Below are 15,000 nucleotides of genomic sequence, written 5' to 3'. Positions count from 1 at the left end.
AGCACAACAAATTTAGGGTGTACTGTCAAGTTATTACTTTTATTGATAACTGGTAAAAGTATAGGGTAGCCAACTGTCAACTTCATTATGGCAGGGGTCTGGGAATCCTACCCCCCAACATTTTGTATTTCTTAGATGTAATTTCCTGCATTTTAACACATTTTAATGTCCCGTGTACCGTTTCAGCTCATTACGGAACACATACATTTATTTCTGAATATGTTACGATTCTGTATTTCAAAGGACGGTTGGCAACCCCCTAAGCAAGTAAGAGCCAGATACAATTCCCAAAAGAGCCACATGTGGCTCTAGAGCCATAGGTTCCTGACCCCTGCTGTAGGCCTATAGTAAGTGTAATATAGACCTTGCAATGCCAGACTAGAATAGATAAATAGACGTATGGTATGATGCATGACAACACACAATAAGAAAATGTTGTGCCATTGTATTGTATTGTTTTGCTTGTGGTCTTGAACATCCCATCAGCATGATTGAGATACAATCCCTTTGTGACCATTCTAAATATTCATTTGATTCATTCAAATACACATTACATTTAAAGCATTTAGAGCATGTCATGTTTAAGTAGTTTATTTTCAGAATTTTTGCAGCCCATTCACAAATTTGACCTTATGCATGTATAGGCCTATTACCACCACCAACAATTTCTAACTATTCATTAGGACTTAAGAGTTAACACTTTCACACACACTTAGTTTTGGCTGCAAAACTCACTGTGCTTTATTCAGACTAATAAAGTGTATTACTTAGAAAAATATTCATGAAAAGATCAAAAACGTGAATGGGCATCATTCATTTGGAAAGTAAACAACTAAAATTACATAGTCTACTTTTAAGTACAGATAGTATGTGCACTAATTCAGAACACTACTAAAGTGGGAAAATAATGTATTTACAGGAGAAGTGGGGAACATGTTTTTGTGGTGCTTCCAGGTGGAAATGTCAATTCTAGACTGCTGGGTTGGACAACGTTTCATAGATCAGAGGCTCATGAAGCTGAGGATCCTGAATGGGGAAAACATTCAAAACATTAAACAGACTGGTCACTATAAAACAGGTTTTTGTATCAGATGGAGTATCACATGGACTGCACTAGACCTAATCAAAATGATGTTTTTCACTGTCCCCCGCGTAGAAAATGACCAGATGGACATTAAGCCATTGACGCCTAAGGCATCTGCAAAAAAGGGTGCTGAATGCCTGAGCCCTTTTTAAGAGAAGCTGCCCTCAGCCTATATAAAACAAAATATATCAGCATCTGAAGCACATACTGTAAAACATGCAATAAGAAGGCATTTAAAAGCTAAGACCCTCATCTTTCATTAGAATGTGTTCTTTCATCTAAACCAGGGGTGTCAAACTCATTTTGGTCTGGGGGCCGCATACAACCCATGTGGACCTCATGCGGGCCGCATCAGTAACATCATCGCAAAAAGAAAAACGTAAAGCAGAGGATTAGTTTTCAGTGCTATTACGTTTTAAGTGTGTTGAATATGTAGAAAGCAATGCAATACTGATAATCCTATGCAAAATTTCCTTGACTTCATTCATTCATTGATAACCGTCAATGAATTAAATAAGGGACAGCTATTTTTGGTAGGGGGTCTGGGGGTTTTCCCCCAGAATTTTTTTTATTTCTTAGATGTAATTTCCTGCATTTTCACTCATTCTAACATCCCGTTTCCAGTTTCAGCTTAATAGGAACCAATACAAATCCAATTATATTTATTATTTAATTACAACCAATACCAATACAATACGAATAAGAAATATTAACATTTTATCTCTATATATGAGGTCTATAATATATGAGCTTTATCAAATGCCTGTTACAGTACAAATTCACCATTTATAATAGAAGTGTGATGTGCACTTTACTACATATATACAGTATAAGAGAGGGACCATTGGGTTAATGTCATGCAGGTCTCGATTTTGTGCGTAATTGCGCATTTCGGTTATTTCATTAAAAAAAAAAAAAAGTTAAAAAAAAAAGTTGTTTTTTTTTACACGTTTTTTTTTTTTTTCTCTGGGCCGGATGGAACCCTCTGGCGGGCCGGATGCGGCCCGCGGGCCGTATGTTTGACACCCCTGATCTAAACAAACCAAACATTTTTGATGAAGTTGATTATCTCATGATCCTATCTCATGAGCCTGAATGTTGCGTAATGACGCTCCAGGCACCAGGGCCAATGTTGCGCAACGCAACATCAGGCATCAATGGGTTAAACTAAGTGCAGGATATGAAAGAAAAGAGAAACGAGGTTTCATGTTGTAACCTAACTGTAATTATTTAGATCTCATACCTGTTGAGCGATTCCCTTTTTGCATGCAGACCGAAAGGCCAGGACGGAGGCAGTGACGGCAACACCAAGTTGTACAATGCCACAAATAATGATGATGATGTCCATTCCCCTCCTCAACATCTGTGGAAATATTGGAAATCATCAATTCAAATTACTCCTCTCACCTGAGGACATGCTTGTAATATTCTGTATAGGCTACTGTACACAATTGAATATTTAATGTGTGGCATTACATGTAAGCTTCTTGTCCATCCAACTCAGAAAATGTGTGCGTTTCATAGAGCTACAATTATAAATGCAAACCCCTACCTGGGCAGCGGCAGCATTTCGTTTGCAAATTGAAAGATTTTCTTCTCTTTCCAAAGGTGGGGTTGGTGACACTGTAGAATCATAATAGTTCTTGTTGTACCCATTGTACCTATCCTCCCTACAATCGGAACCATAGTCCCAAAAACTAGATGAAATATCAACTGCATAAATCACGATGGCAGTTATCGCAAAGGCAATGCCCATCATGTTCATCAGTCCAGTAATGACAACCTGTAAACACAAAGCCACATATGCAAAGTTCAGGTGAATAATAAAGGCACAGTAAATTACAGAATAAATATTTGTTAACCTGACCCAGTTGTGTGACCCAGTTGTTCCGTTATATTTTTGATAAAATATATTGAATATATCATCTATCTAATATTTTTAGAGTAAAAACTGCTGCAAGCCTTGCGTCTCCTGTGTTTTACATACTGTATTTTTCATTGGGGCAGCCATAGGCTAATAATGGGATAGTCAGGAGCTAGCTAGCAATGGAGCAAGCAGAGAGGTGGTCCAGCAGTCAGACATAAACTGAACTTGCTGTCTGGCGGCCCTTTCATATACCCCATTGTGAGTGTGGAGGCAGGGATGTGCAAGGTGCTTGAGCAGTGTGCGCAGTCGTCTGTGCATACTGACAGTCAGTGGCGTGCACAGACATTTTTGGAGGGCAGGTGTTCGAGGAGGGGTGGAGGGTATGTGAAACTTCCAGCTGCCTTACTAGGCTATAGAGGCTATATGTTATCGGGACATTATTATCAGATTACTTAATTTCTAGATGATAATGTCAACAGTACATTGTGTCAAAAAAACTTCCAAAAAAGGAACTTTCAAAATAAACTTTCAAATGAGGCACTGCACAGCCCATTAAACACTGCACGGGAAGACAAACAGAAAGACTCTGCTCACAGCCCGCTCAAACCAACACAGAAATTAGATTTCAATAGTTCACTCTCTGAAATTTGGATTAAGCATGTATGCATACATCTTCGTTCTCGCTGGAGAACTGACTTCTTGTGATCGTGCTGTCCACGCGGTGGACTGATCATCAAAGTGCTTCTAGGGGTCCGCAGGGACCACTGCGCTCAAGAAGCTGACAGATTACGTGGCGTATTGGGCAAGATCGCTGGCCGTGGTGCTGAAGTACTGCCACGGCCGAGAAATGTCTATGCAGCAAACATTCTCGAGCTCGGGAGTACGGGGCGCCACTGAGAGCTCGGGCAGTATCTGCACCGGCAGATATGTGTGAACTCTGAGCGGACACCCCCCGGTGTATGATGGTAGGAGAGAAATGGAGCGGGGTGAACTGGAGGAAAGCTAGGGCAAAACACCGGCATCTTCGTTCTTCTTGGACAACGTGCATTTAAGGTCTATTTCCAAGTTGCTGCACAGGCCTGTTTGGGCACCTCGCAGACAGACTTCTTTGGTGAGAGGGGGCAATGCTTAGTTGCCATTAGGGGGCATTAGTGCATTTTATGTTTTAATACTAAAGGGGGCGTTGATATGCTTATGATGATGTCAAGGGGGCGTTGGAAGGCTTATGATGACATCAGTGTGCGTTTATTCAAAAAAGGTTGAGAACCATTGGTGTAGAGTAGACGGACTAATCTGTTCTCATTCACTCTAACCAAAGATAGTCAATGTGGTAGACCAAGGTAAACCATGCCATGCGTCATCAATGCAAAGAAGTATCTGGGGTATATAACAAACTGGGCTGGTCAGCAAATAAAGATGCAGACAGAGGACAGAGTTGGTTACACTTCTTGAGGAAACTACGGTCATTCAATGTGTGCAACAAACGTCTCAGTATGTTCTATCAGTCTGTGGTAGCCAGTGTTCCTTTCTATGCAGTGGTCTGCTGGGGTGGAAGCACAAGGAAGAGGGATGTTGGGCAACTTGACAGGCTGGTGAGGAAAGCTGGCTCTTACTGTATGTGGCAGAAGAGCTGGGGAACTTCACTTTAAGGTCAGACTAAAGGTCTTTGAGCAAACTGCTCACCATCTTGGACAATCAGTTGCACCCACTCTACAACACCATTATCCAACAGAAGAGTGTGTATTTTTAAAAATATTTTTCCTTCTCTTCTTAATCTACAGACCAACCCAAAAAAAAGAAAAAAAGAGAATTTCCCCTTAGAAAAATAAAGTTTAATCTAATCTAGGGCTGGGACATTAATGCATTAACTTTGATTAATTAATCACACAAAAAGTAACGCAATTTTAAAAATTGCACTACAAAATATAGCTTAATAGTTCTGGATTAGATCAGTGGAGGGCAGTATTACGCCTGATGGTGAACAGCCTGCTGAAATTGAGAAGAATTCTCTCTTCTTTTAAAAAGGAACAATATCTTTAGATTAAGCTTAATTATTGTCATTAGACAAAATCCATGTGAAAAAAATACTTTTTACTGTTCTCAAGTCAGATATTTAAATGTGATTAAAATGTGATTATTTCTATTAATTAATTTCAAAGCCCATAGATAAATTCGATCACAATTTTTAATCGAGTCCCAGCCCTAATGTAATCTAATCTAATCTACGTGGGATCAAATCCAGTCTCGTAATGAGGCGTGATCCTCTCCTTTTTTTCTGTGCTGTTTCGTGGTGGCTTACAAATGTTGTGAACTACTGCCATCTATAGTGTCAATTCCATTCATTCTCAACCTTATGTCACATAGATCCCAGAAAAGTACACTCCCAAATCATCCCTACCTTATCAATCGTCTCGGCTCTAACCTCTCTGGACAGAACTCTAACCTCTCTGGACAGAGCATATGGCCTTGCATGTCCATGGAGACCCTGGTTCAAGTCTCCCTGGGTCCTTTGCCAGCCCTGACCCTCTCTCTTTCCCACTCTCTTCCTATCATACTCTCGACTGTCCAATAATCAATAAAGATACAATAGCCCTAAAAAAACCTGACAAATATATGCACGCCCCCAGACTTTCTTTAAGTTTTACTCAAGGTTATACACTTCTGAATCACGTCAAGATAACAATTTGTTTAAGTCTTTTTTTGACAAATTAGACATACCGTCAGTACAGAAGCAAGTTGCATCTGATCTTGATAAGCCATTTACTGAAGAGGAATTTTATTGTGCAGTGAAAAGTATGCAAAATGGCAAATGCCCGGGGCCAGAAGGGTTCCCCAGCGAGTTTTTGAAAAAAATTGGCAAAGAGCTAGCCCCTCTTCTACTTTCTGTGTTTCAAGAGTCATTCGCGACTGGAGCATAGCCCCCAACCATGCGTCAAGCTGTTATATCCCTTATTCCTAAAAAAGACAAAGACCCTTTAGAATGTGGCTCATACCGCCCAATCTCTCTTCTAAATGTTGACAATAAAATACTTGCCAAAATGTTAGCCTTGCGTTTGGAAAGAATACTCCCAGCTTTAATATCAGAGGATCAGATTCATTAAAAATAGGCAATTGTCCTCTAATATACCTAGGTTGCTCAATATCCTTTACGATCCCACTCCACCAAAAGGCAAAGAAGTTTTGACAGCATTGGATGCGGAAAAGGCTTTCGACCGCGTGGAAATGGACTATCTCTTCTACATTTTTAAATGTTTTGGCATTGGACCACGTTTTATACAGTGGGTTAAGGTCTTATACTTCCTACCCATGGCAGCTGTTCGAACTAACATCAATCTCTCACCTTTCTTTAATTTACAACATGGTACCACACAAGGCTGCCCCCTGTCGCCTCTTCTATTTGCCCTAACCATTAAGCCATTGGCAATTGCGCTACGTAACAATACTGACATTAAAGGCATATTGAGAGGGGGTGCAGAGCACAAGGTTTCATTATATGCCGCTGATATGCTCATATACATGTCTGATCCTGCAGAAAGTCTGCCTAAGATGCTGGAGTTCCTAAATTCATTTGGTAGGATTTCAGGATATAAGGTTAACATGCAGAAAAGTTAACTTATGCCCATTGACCCCTCTTGCCAACTTAGTATAAACCAGTCCTTTTCCATTAAAATATGTACCTAGGTATTTGGATAATACATAGGTTTAAAGATGTATATGAGGCTAATTTCCCCCAACTGTTAAAACAACTAAAGACTGATATAAATTGCTGGAATCTCCTTTCTTTATCCCTGGGGGGAAGAATCAATGTTGTCAAAATAAATGTAATGCCCCGCTTTCTTTTTATTTTGCAATGCCTCCCTATTTTCTTGACTAAATCTTTCTTCATAAACTTAAATAAACTTCTATCTGGTTTCATTTGGAATGGGAAAAACCCACATACGAAAAGAAATGTTGCAACGACACAAAGTACATGGTGGATTTTCCTTGCCCAATTTTCAGTACTACTATTGGTCAGCTAACATTAAAAATATACTATTCTGGATTCACTCAACTACTCATGAAAGTGCCCCCAGATGGTTACAGCTTGAAAATGCATCCTGCAAACAAGCCTCTCTACATGCAATAGCCTTCTCTAAGATACCCCTTACAGAGCCTATATCAAAATTCTGCAACAATCCCATAGTTAAACACTCCTTTAAAATATGGATGCAATTCAGACGCGCCTTCTCTTTATTTGAGATGTCTAAGAATGCACCTTTAGTCGGGAATAATATGTTTACTCCCTCTATAAATGATAACGCTTTCAAAGTTTGGTCTGAGAGGGGATTGAGGACAATCCAAGATCTTTATGTTAGAGGGACATTTGGTTCCTTTGAACATTTTAAAACACACTTTGACATCTCTAATTCACACTTTTACAGGTATCTGCAGCTCTGCAGCTTTGTCTCTACACATGCCCCGTCTTTCCCATCATTGCAGACAGACTCTCTCCTAGCTCCCTCCTCACTTCAAGGAAACAATAGGATCAGTGTACCATTAACATCATTAAACAAACGGAAGGAAGAACTGGGTACCAATATATCTGATTTAGAATGGCAGTCTACTTTGAAAAACATACATTCATCATCTATTTGTCTTACACACTCTGTTATTCAATTCAAAATCATCCACCGTTTACATTAGTCCAAGACAAGGCTAAAAGATAATGCCTGATATTGACCCAACATGTGACAGATGAGAAGTTGAACCAGCTACACTACATGTTTTGGAGTTGTCCTAAACTATCTGACTTCTGGAATTCTGTCTTTGTCTTCTTGTCTAAAGCTTTGAATGTGGATATTGAACCATCTCCATTTGTTGGTATTTTTGGGGTAGCATCCAAAGAACTTGGCATTGGCAGCTATGGTAAAACAGTTATAGCATTTACAACACTAATTGCCAGACGTATTATACCAATGAAGTGGAAAGACAAATCCCCTCCTGCTTTTAAACACTGGATTAATGATGTCATGCATTACTTGATACTTGAACAAATACTAATGATGTAGCAGTAATGTAAATTCTACTATATCCTCCTTCCTCTTTTCTTTTTTTCTCTTTTTCTTTGTCTTTCTCATTGTGTTTCTTCTTTTGTTTTCCCTTTAATTAATTATTATTGTTTTGGCTAATAAATCTGAATGTACATGTTGCAACTCTTAGATTAATTTTATAGAAATCCATTTGTACTATTGTAAATTTCACATTTTGTATTTCAGTTGTCTTTATTATTGCTGTTTATTTTTGGATTGGGGTGCGATGGGGGTGGGTGGGTTGAATTTTGTTGTATGTTTGTTATGTACCTAATATAAAAAATAAAAAAGACTTGAGATTTTAAAAAAATCTATGCACTCCCCTGAGCATTCATATAACTTCAATGTGAAATGCCTCAAGGTCACATGTTGATTCCTGACATTTACGTGTTAAGAGTGACTGAGCAATGCTCTCCCTCAATGCCTCAGATTTTTCTCAGAGCGTGGTTCTGTCCCCCATACACTGATCCAAAAGAATCATGAGAACCATTGCTGTGGTTGTCCCCTTTTCACATGTGCGATACGGTTAAACCCAAACGTCGAATTTGGGTGTGAGCGTCATCAGTGGTCAAGTTGTAAAATCAAAGCAGGGGGATGGTCAGAGAGTTGTTAAAAGTGCAATTTTAACACAATATGTGAAGAAGGGAGGCCTGTTGTTGGTTGATGATTTTTGACAATTTTCATTGTTGGGGGGGGGGGGAGTATCATCCGCCCTCATCCCCCTACAGCTCCATCCATGAGCGTCATTTAAGTCATCCCGACCCCTCACCAAACTCACCAGACATGGGCTTGGGAACTTCTCTCCAAGGATGCACATCACACCAAAGACCATGAACTGCAAACAATATCAAAGGCTTTAAGACAAAGCTACACAAAGTTAAGATGTAAATAGAACATGTTGGTGAAGTGATTTCTAAAGCATGTTTTTTTTTTTAAATGGCAGTTGACTACAGCCAAATCCAACATATTACATGCCCCTCCAAACTTGCTGATTTCAGTTTTTGGTGTCAATTCTCAAGTGATGTTAAACAGTTGCAATCTATTTGTAATTATGAAATTATTGTAAATATTACTCTATGGCTGAAATAAACTCCTACGCGTTGCTTTAAATAATAACATTTTGAAACTAGAAAAGCGTTCAGAGAGCCATAAAAATATCGGTCTGGTGGACAGAAACATACATATACCACGAACAAACAAACCAACAACACAACAAAGGCAACAACACAACAAACTCGGACGATCACATAACCTCCTTGGCAGAGGTACAGTAACAATTTTATCATTTTAGTGGTAATAGTTATTGGTCGGGTTCTGCCTTACCATAGATCCAAGCCAGAAGGGAGCAGCAATTTCAGAAGCAAACGTGTAAAAAAAGTATTGTGATGCAAATAAAATGGATCCAACTCCAATGGTAAGTAATCCAATCATGATCTGGGCAGCCTGTGGAAAAATCACAATGTGTGGCTGAGCATTTTGAATACCACGCTAGCATTTTAGAATAGTGCAATGCCAGATCAACCCGCCGGGCAAAAATAATGTGTGGCGCTTAGTAGGTTAGTCTGGAATACATCAAGTATTTACCCCCAGTGCGGTCAGAGTTCCTCCTAAATTCATCTTCAGCTTCTGAGACACTGTGCATACTGGACTATAGCAGAGATTGCCCAGTATCTGACACAGCAAAGGACAGTTGCTACCTTCATTGCTGGTCAGCGTTAAAACGGTCACTCCCTCTGCCTTGGTCACCGTCACTGACATCCTGATGATAACTGTAGGTTGAGAGAGTAGAAATAAAAGGGTTTAATAACCCAACCAGTAAGCAACAGGGCTCCCTACTTCACAAATGAGAATAATTCTAATAGAGCATCATACAGTCCATCCAATATGTGCCTTATACGTTCAAATTCATTATTATTAGTTCATATTGTAATGAGTAGCACATGCATAACCTGGCTCTGGCCACTGGTGTGGTACCAGAAATCACAGCTTAGCTTCAATCCTCCAATCATCAAATGGAGCATCTAAGTCACGCCCTTCTACTTCCGGACCATGGGGCCTTAACACAACTTTTGAATGTAAGTGAATGGCATGAGTCAAGCTAAATCCTGATTCCACTTGACATATGCTCTGGATTTCACATAATGATGGAACTGATTTTTTTGGGGGGCTTTTTTGCCTTGATTTCCAGACAGGACAGTGAAGACTATGACAAGAAGCGAGTGGGGAGAGAGAGACGGAGAAGGACCGGTAAAGCACCTGGGCCAGAATTGGACCCGGCTTAGTCACGCAGCAGACGAGCGCCCCACTGCTAGAGCCACGGCAGGGCCAGACCCAACGGCAGGGCCAATGGAAGTGAATTTTAAATATTTGGATTGGTGGACCACGAGGTGGATTGGAAAATAGGTTTGATCAGTCCATTAGAGCCCAGGCATTTTTTTCAACTCCCAGGCACCATGAGCCGACCAGTCATACAAAACTACTGTATGTATGAGAGCAGTCATGGGGAAGCAGTTAGGGCGTCAGACTTGTAGCCCGAAGGTTGCTGTTTCGACTCCCAACCCACCAGGTTGATGGGGGGGGTGGGGGGGTAATTAACCAGTGTTCTCCTCCATCACTCCCTTGGGGCACCATTGGGGGCTGACCCCTTGTACGGGTGAGGCATAAATGCAATTTCATTGTGTGTAGTGTACACTTGTGTGCTGTGGAGTGCTGTGTCACAATGACAATCAGAGTTGGAGTTTCCCAGGTGGGCTTTCACTTTGTATAGTGTTTTTTTCCAAAGAAATGTTGGAATCAATGGATATGCCTTGCGCACCATCCTACGTACTTCCGCCAAGAGACTTGGCTCTATACTACGTCTGGCAACTGTTTTCTGTGGAGCGATTGTTGATCGGTAGGATTTGGCCAGCCAACCCTCCCCAGAAAACAGCCAATAAGCAAAGAGACAGGTTGGTGGGGGGAAAAGGGGGAGGGCGCTTATGACGATGAAGTAAAACACCTGCACTCAGAGCCATCTAATATCAGAGTTACGCCACTCCCATAGACCTCTATGGACCAATCTTTCCACAGCAATGGCGGCTCTCATGGAGCCTCACGGAGAATTAACATGGAAATCCCCATTGACTTTAGTTCTATTAGAAGTTACTTAGTTCCAGGAGGTGGCGGTATAACACAGAAAATGTGGTAAAGGTCATGTAATTTGTTTGTACTTAATCTTTGTTTGATATGTGATGGTTCTGTGTTAGTTTCCAAGAACAGAAGTTTACTGTTAAGAAACATTTTAATCAACGCGAATCACATCACCAACCGACTTCCTGGTCCCCGGTTTGCGCAACTCTGTTATTAGATGGCTCTGCCTGCACTATGTTGTTGTTGAGTGTGATTGGGTGAGAGAGCCATCCAATTATTTCAAGCCAGAACTGAGAGCAAACTTCAACAAGGAACACCTTGGAAATCCCAATGGCACAGGTACTGATACAAGTAAAACATATACGTGTAGGCTGGTTGGTGATGATTGAGTGAGAACATCTGAAAAAGATAGGAGCACCTGAAAGGAGTGTGATACCTAAAGTGTCCTCCTACTTCTTAGCCTGTGGACGGAGCTCTCTGTTTCTTCCCTTTTCATTTAAAAAAAAATCCACTCTCATTTCTTTTATTTCCTGTGAAGCACATTGAACTGGCTCTGTGTATGAAGTGCACTATAAATAAACCTGCTTTGGCTTGTCTTTGTAGGCACCTCAATACTTTAAAACACCACTGCCACTGTCTTTACTTCTGACTTGATAGAGCTTACATTCAACACTTATCCACAGACCACAGAAATATTGAAAGTAGTGACAATGGCATGGGTTTGTCAACATGAGGTGTGTGTGAGTCCGCCTCATCTCTGATGCAAATATAATCATTACAGTCAGGGCTTGACACTGGCACCTGCCAATCGGCTAAATCCTGGTCAAACTTGGCTGTGGCTGCTAACAATGTCAGTGTCACAAGCCAATTTGGCAGGTAGCCTATTCTATTGTATGACATATCAGAATAGTGTATGTTCTGCACTTTGCCCCTTGTGTATCAATTGTTTGTATTTAAGTTCAAGAAAAGGCTCAGTTACTCAGTTTCTATTTGTTTGATTTATTTCCATGTAGAAACCCATGCGCTCATCTTCTTGCTCTACGCACCTACGTATCTTCGGAGGTTACAGCATCATGATAAAAAAATTGTGGCTAGTACAATAGCTGGATGGCTATGACTCGGGGAAAACCACTAGCCACAGTGGCCGGCAGGCGAGAAAGTTAATGTCAAACCGTGATTACAGTGCAATGCCAAGATGAGGCCAGAGTGCGGCCCACCAAGTTGGACAAATTTGAAGTTATTTTTATTTTATAATACTTGGGAAAATAAAAAAGCAAAAGAAAAACGGGAGCAGTGTGCGGACATTCCACCTTTGTTTTCATAGTATTTCATTTTTTGTCCTGCACCTGCATCTTGGATGTGTGCACCACTAGCTTTCTTCATTTGTACAACCTGTGATAGTACTCCTAACAACAGCTCAAAAATCCTGGCACCAGGTCTGTGCTTAGTGCAGTGTGTATTTGTGGAGTAGGCCTACATAGTTGTGTTTACAGTAGTTGTGCATTCGATTACACAGCTGCAGAACAGGTTCTTGTGAACTGGTTATTCCAGTGTACAATGGCAAATGATTTTGTATTTACTCTGAAAACGCTGCTTCTTACAGAGCTACGTAGGCTACCGTATGCCAAGTGGTTAGTAGTATGGAGACCAGTCATACCAGATATTATTCTGCTGTACTGTGACCCTGGCAAACAATCCTGAAAACATCAGGACTGAGAGAAAGCCATTGGAGAAAGCATTAAGTACAGAATTGGGGTACAAAGGATAATTGTCATAAAATACATTTGCTGAGCATTTCACACCTGCTCTTAGGCATAGTCTACCTCTTGAGGTTAATCTGAAGACCGACTCTGCCTCTCATTCCTGGTAGTTTATTTTGCCTTCCTTCTGTTTTTTTCCCTTCCTCCTCAGGGTAGGCCTAACCCGCCTTTTATCTAACTAATTAGGCTTGTTTTTGATGGCGCATCCTGGAGCAGCCTGCAGCAGGAATTACACTGCAAAATTACATTAAAAAAAAGAAAGCCCAACTGGGAAACTCCACAGAACACAAGGAAATTGTATTTATGCCTCAACTGCGCAAGGGGGCAGCCCCCAATGGGGCTCCAAGGGAGCAGTGCGGCAGTACCATGCTCAGGGTACCTCAGTTATGGAGGAGGATGGGGAGAGCGGTTAATTACTCGCCCCACCAACCTGGCACGTCTGGAGTCTAACCACCAACTAGGACTACAAGTCTGACACTCTAACCGCTTACCCATGACTGCCCCTACAATGCATTCGGTTTAGAAATTGTGTCCATGATGCGGTTTATGGGAATGACTTCTGCTCTGCATTTGTGCCACATGGTGTCATTACGTTATTACATTACATTAGGCTACGTTACATTACATTACATTGCACTTAGCTGACGCTTTCTTTTTTTAATCCAAAGCAATTTACAGGTATAGTAGGCTATGGCCTAAATATTATCTATGACTTACTTAGTAAATGTTCATGAAAAGGTCAAATTTGGCAGGACAGTTTCAATGAGTAGCATAGTTGCAATACCTTCTCTGGCCACCATGCTACACAGTGCCCCATTTCAAGAGCAAGATGTTGTGATGGGGAAAATAAATGCGTGGTTGCGAACGCACCTATATTTTGGCACTGGTTTCACTTTTCACGTCGGTCGTCGCACTAATAGTTTATAGGCGTTTTCTCCCTTCTTACAGACTACTTGTAGGCTACACATATCGACAAATTCGACGTGGTAGGCCTATCGGTGGTGCTGCGTGTACGTTTTGTTGCTTTTTATTTTGTGATTGCCTGTCTGACGTGACGACGAATAAACTAAGTGCCAGTCATTTACCCTTCTAGTGAGCACGCGAGTGCAAAAAAGTAGCTTAACATGTGAATCTACTCTAAGAAACTCGTGAGTCCCGTGCTCGTAATAAAAAAAAAACACACACACACAAAACCAATGAAACACTCCTACAGATTTGAAAATAATCCCGATCGTGGAAAGTGAAAGTGGTAGCGCAATTGGAAATGTGCCGCGTTTATGTCAAGAGAAACATAATCATAAACCATTAGGCCTAGATATGGATATGCCTACTTACATTGGTTACACAGATCGAAGGAAATGTGGCGAGAGATATTGGTCTAGACGCATTTGTTCATGAAAATAGAGGGGAGATTCCAAAACGACTGCGTGATGATGGAAGTTTGATGGCGTTTCCTTGTTTGAGTGGGATTTCCTGTAATACTCAGCCTATTTTTTAACTCCTTAAAAACCAGGTAGTCTACAGCCCGTTGCAATACTGTCTGCCTGTTGCCTACCTAATATGCATTGTTGCCTGTTTATGGACCTATCAGGCTGTCAAATCAAATTGAGGAACAGACTATTGTCAAAACACGGCAGAAGACCATGTGAAAGGAAAAGACATTTTCATGATCATTACTGCTGTCCTTGAAATTTGGATGTTTTTAGAGACTTTCTTTTGGGATTTTATTGATTTGATTGTAATGAATACACTAGATAGGCCTAGGCCTATATTTAGGCCTATTAGTAAATGCATAAATGATGCCAAAAAGGTAGGCCTATTTATCAGAAATGTGACACTTTTCAATGACACAAAGATTTTAATATATAAAAAAATATATGTTAGCCATTTAATTTATATATCCACACTGACATTTCTTTATATCCATATGTTATCTGAAGTTAAAACAAATCATCTTAACAAATAATTTTAGTTTGGAGCCAAAAATGTCTATTTCTGGAAATTCAAAACGGCGGACAATGGACAAGACCCCCCTCTTCATGTATGGAAAGTTTTCCCAGTCATAATGACTACTAAGAATGTGATGGTGGT

At 40.6% G+C, this 15,000-nt stretch overlaps 1 protein-coding gene across 1 annotated transcript; it reads right to left on the bottom strand.

The window, feature by feature from the left end:
• Positions 1 to 575: 575 nt before the first annotated feature.
• Positions 576 to 14,421, bottom strand: LOC134449420 (uncharacterized). Its single transcript, XM_063199341.1, has 7 exons — positions 14,245 to 14,421; positions 9,605 to 9,789; positions 9,344 to 9,463; positions 8,799 to 8,855; positions 2,637 to 2,867; positions 2,328 to 2,447; positions 576 to 1,026 (listed from the first exon to the last, which is right to left on the bottom strand). Exons 2-7 carry the CDS (start codon positions 9,776 to 9,778, stop codon positions 970 to 972), a joined length of 759 nt encoding a protein of 252 aa, XP_063055411.1. The 5' UTR covers positions 9,779 to 9,789; positions 14,245 to 14,421; the 3' UTR covers positions 576 to 969.
• Between the last annotated feature and the right edge of the window lie 579 nt (positions 14,422 to 15,000).

Source organism: Engraulis encrasicolus, chromosome 5, assembly GCF_034702125.1.
Source record: "Engraulis encrasicolus isolate BLACKSEA-1 chromosome 5, IST_EnEncr_1.0, whole genome shotgun sequence".
Taxonomy (NCBI): domain Eukaryota; kingdom Metazoa; phylum Chordata; class Actinopteri; order Clupeiformes; family Engraulidae; genus Engraulis; species Engraulis encrasicolus.
Note: the sequence above shows the minus strand (reverse complement) of the source record. Positions and strands in the feature narration are given on the sequence as shown.

Bases quoted from the DNA above. Each gene is read 5' to 3' on its own strand.
- LOC134449420 (XM_063199341.1), bottom strand. From the start codon at position 9,778: ATGTCAGTGACGGTGACCAAGGCAGAGGGAGTGACCGTTTTAACGCTG. The intron at 9,464-9,604 runs GTAAATACTTGA...ATTTTTCCACAG, and splicing joins GAACTCTGACCGCACTGGGG to GCTGCCCAGATCATGATTGG. The intron at 1,027-2,327 runs GTATGAGATCTA...TTCCCCATTCAG, and splicing joins AAAAGGGAATCGCTCAACAG to GATCCTCAGCTTCATGAGCC.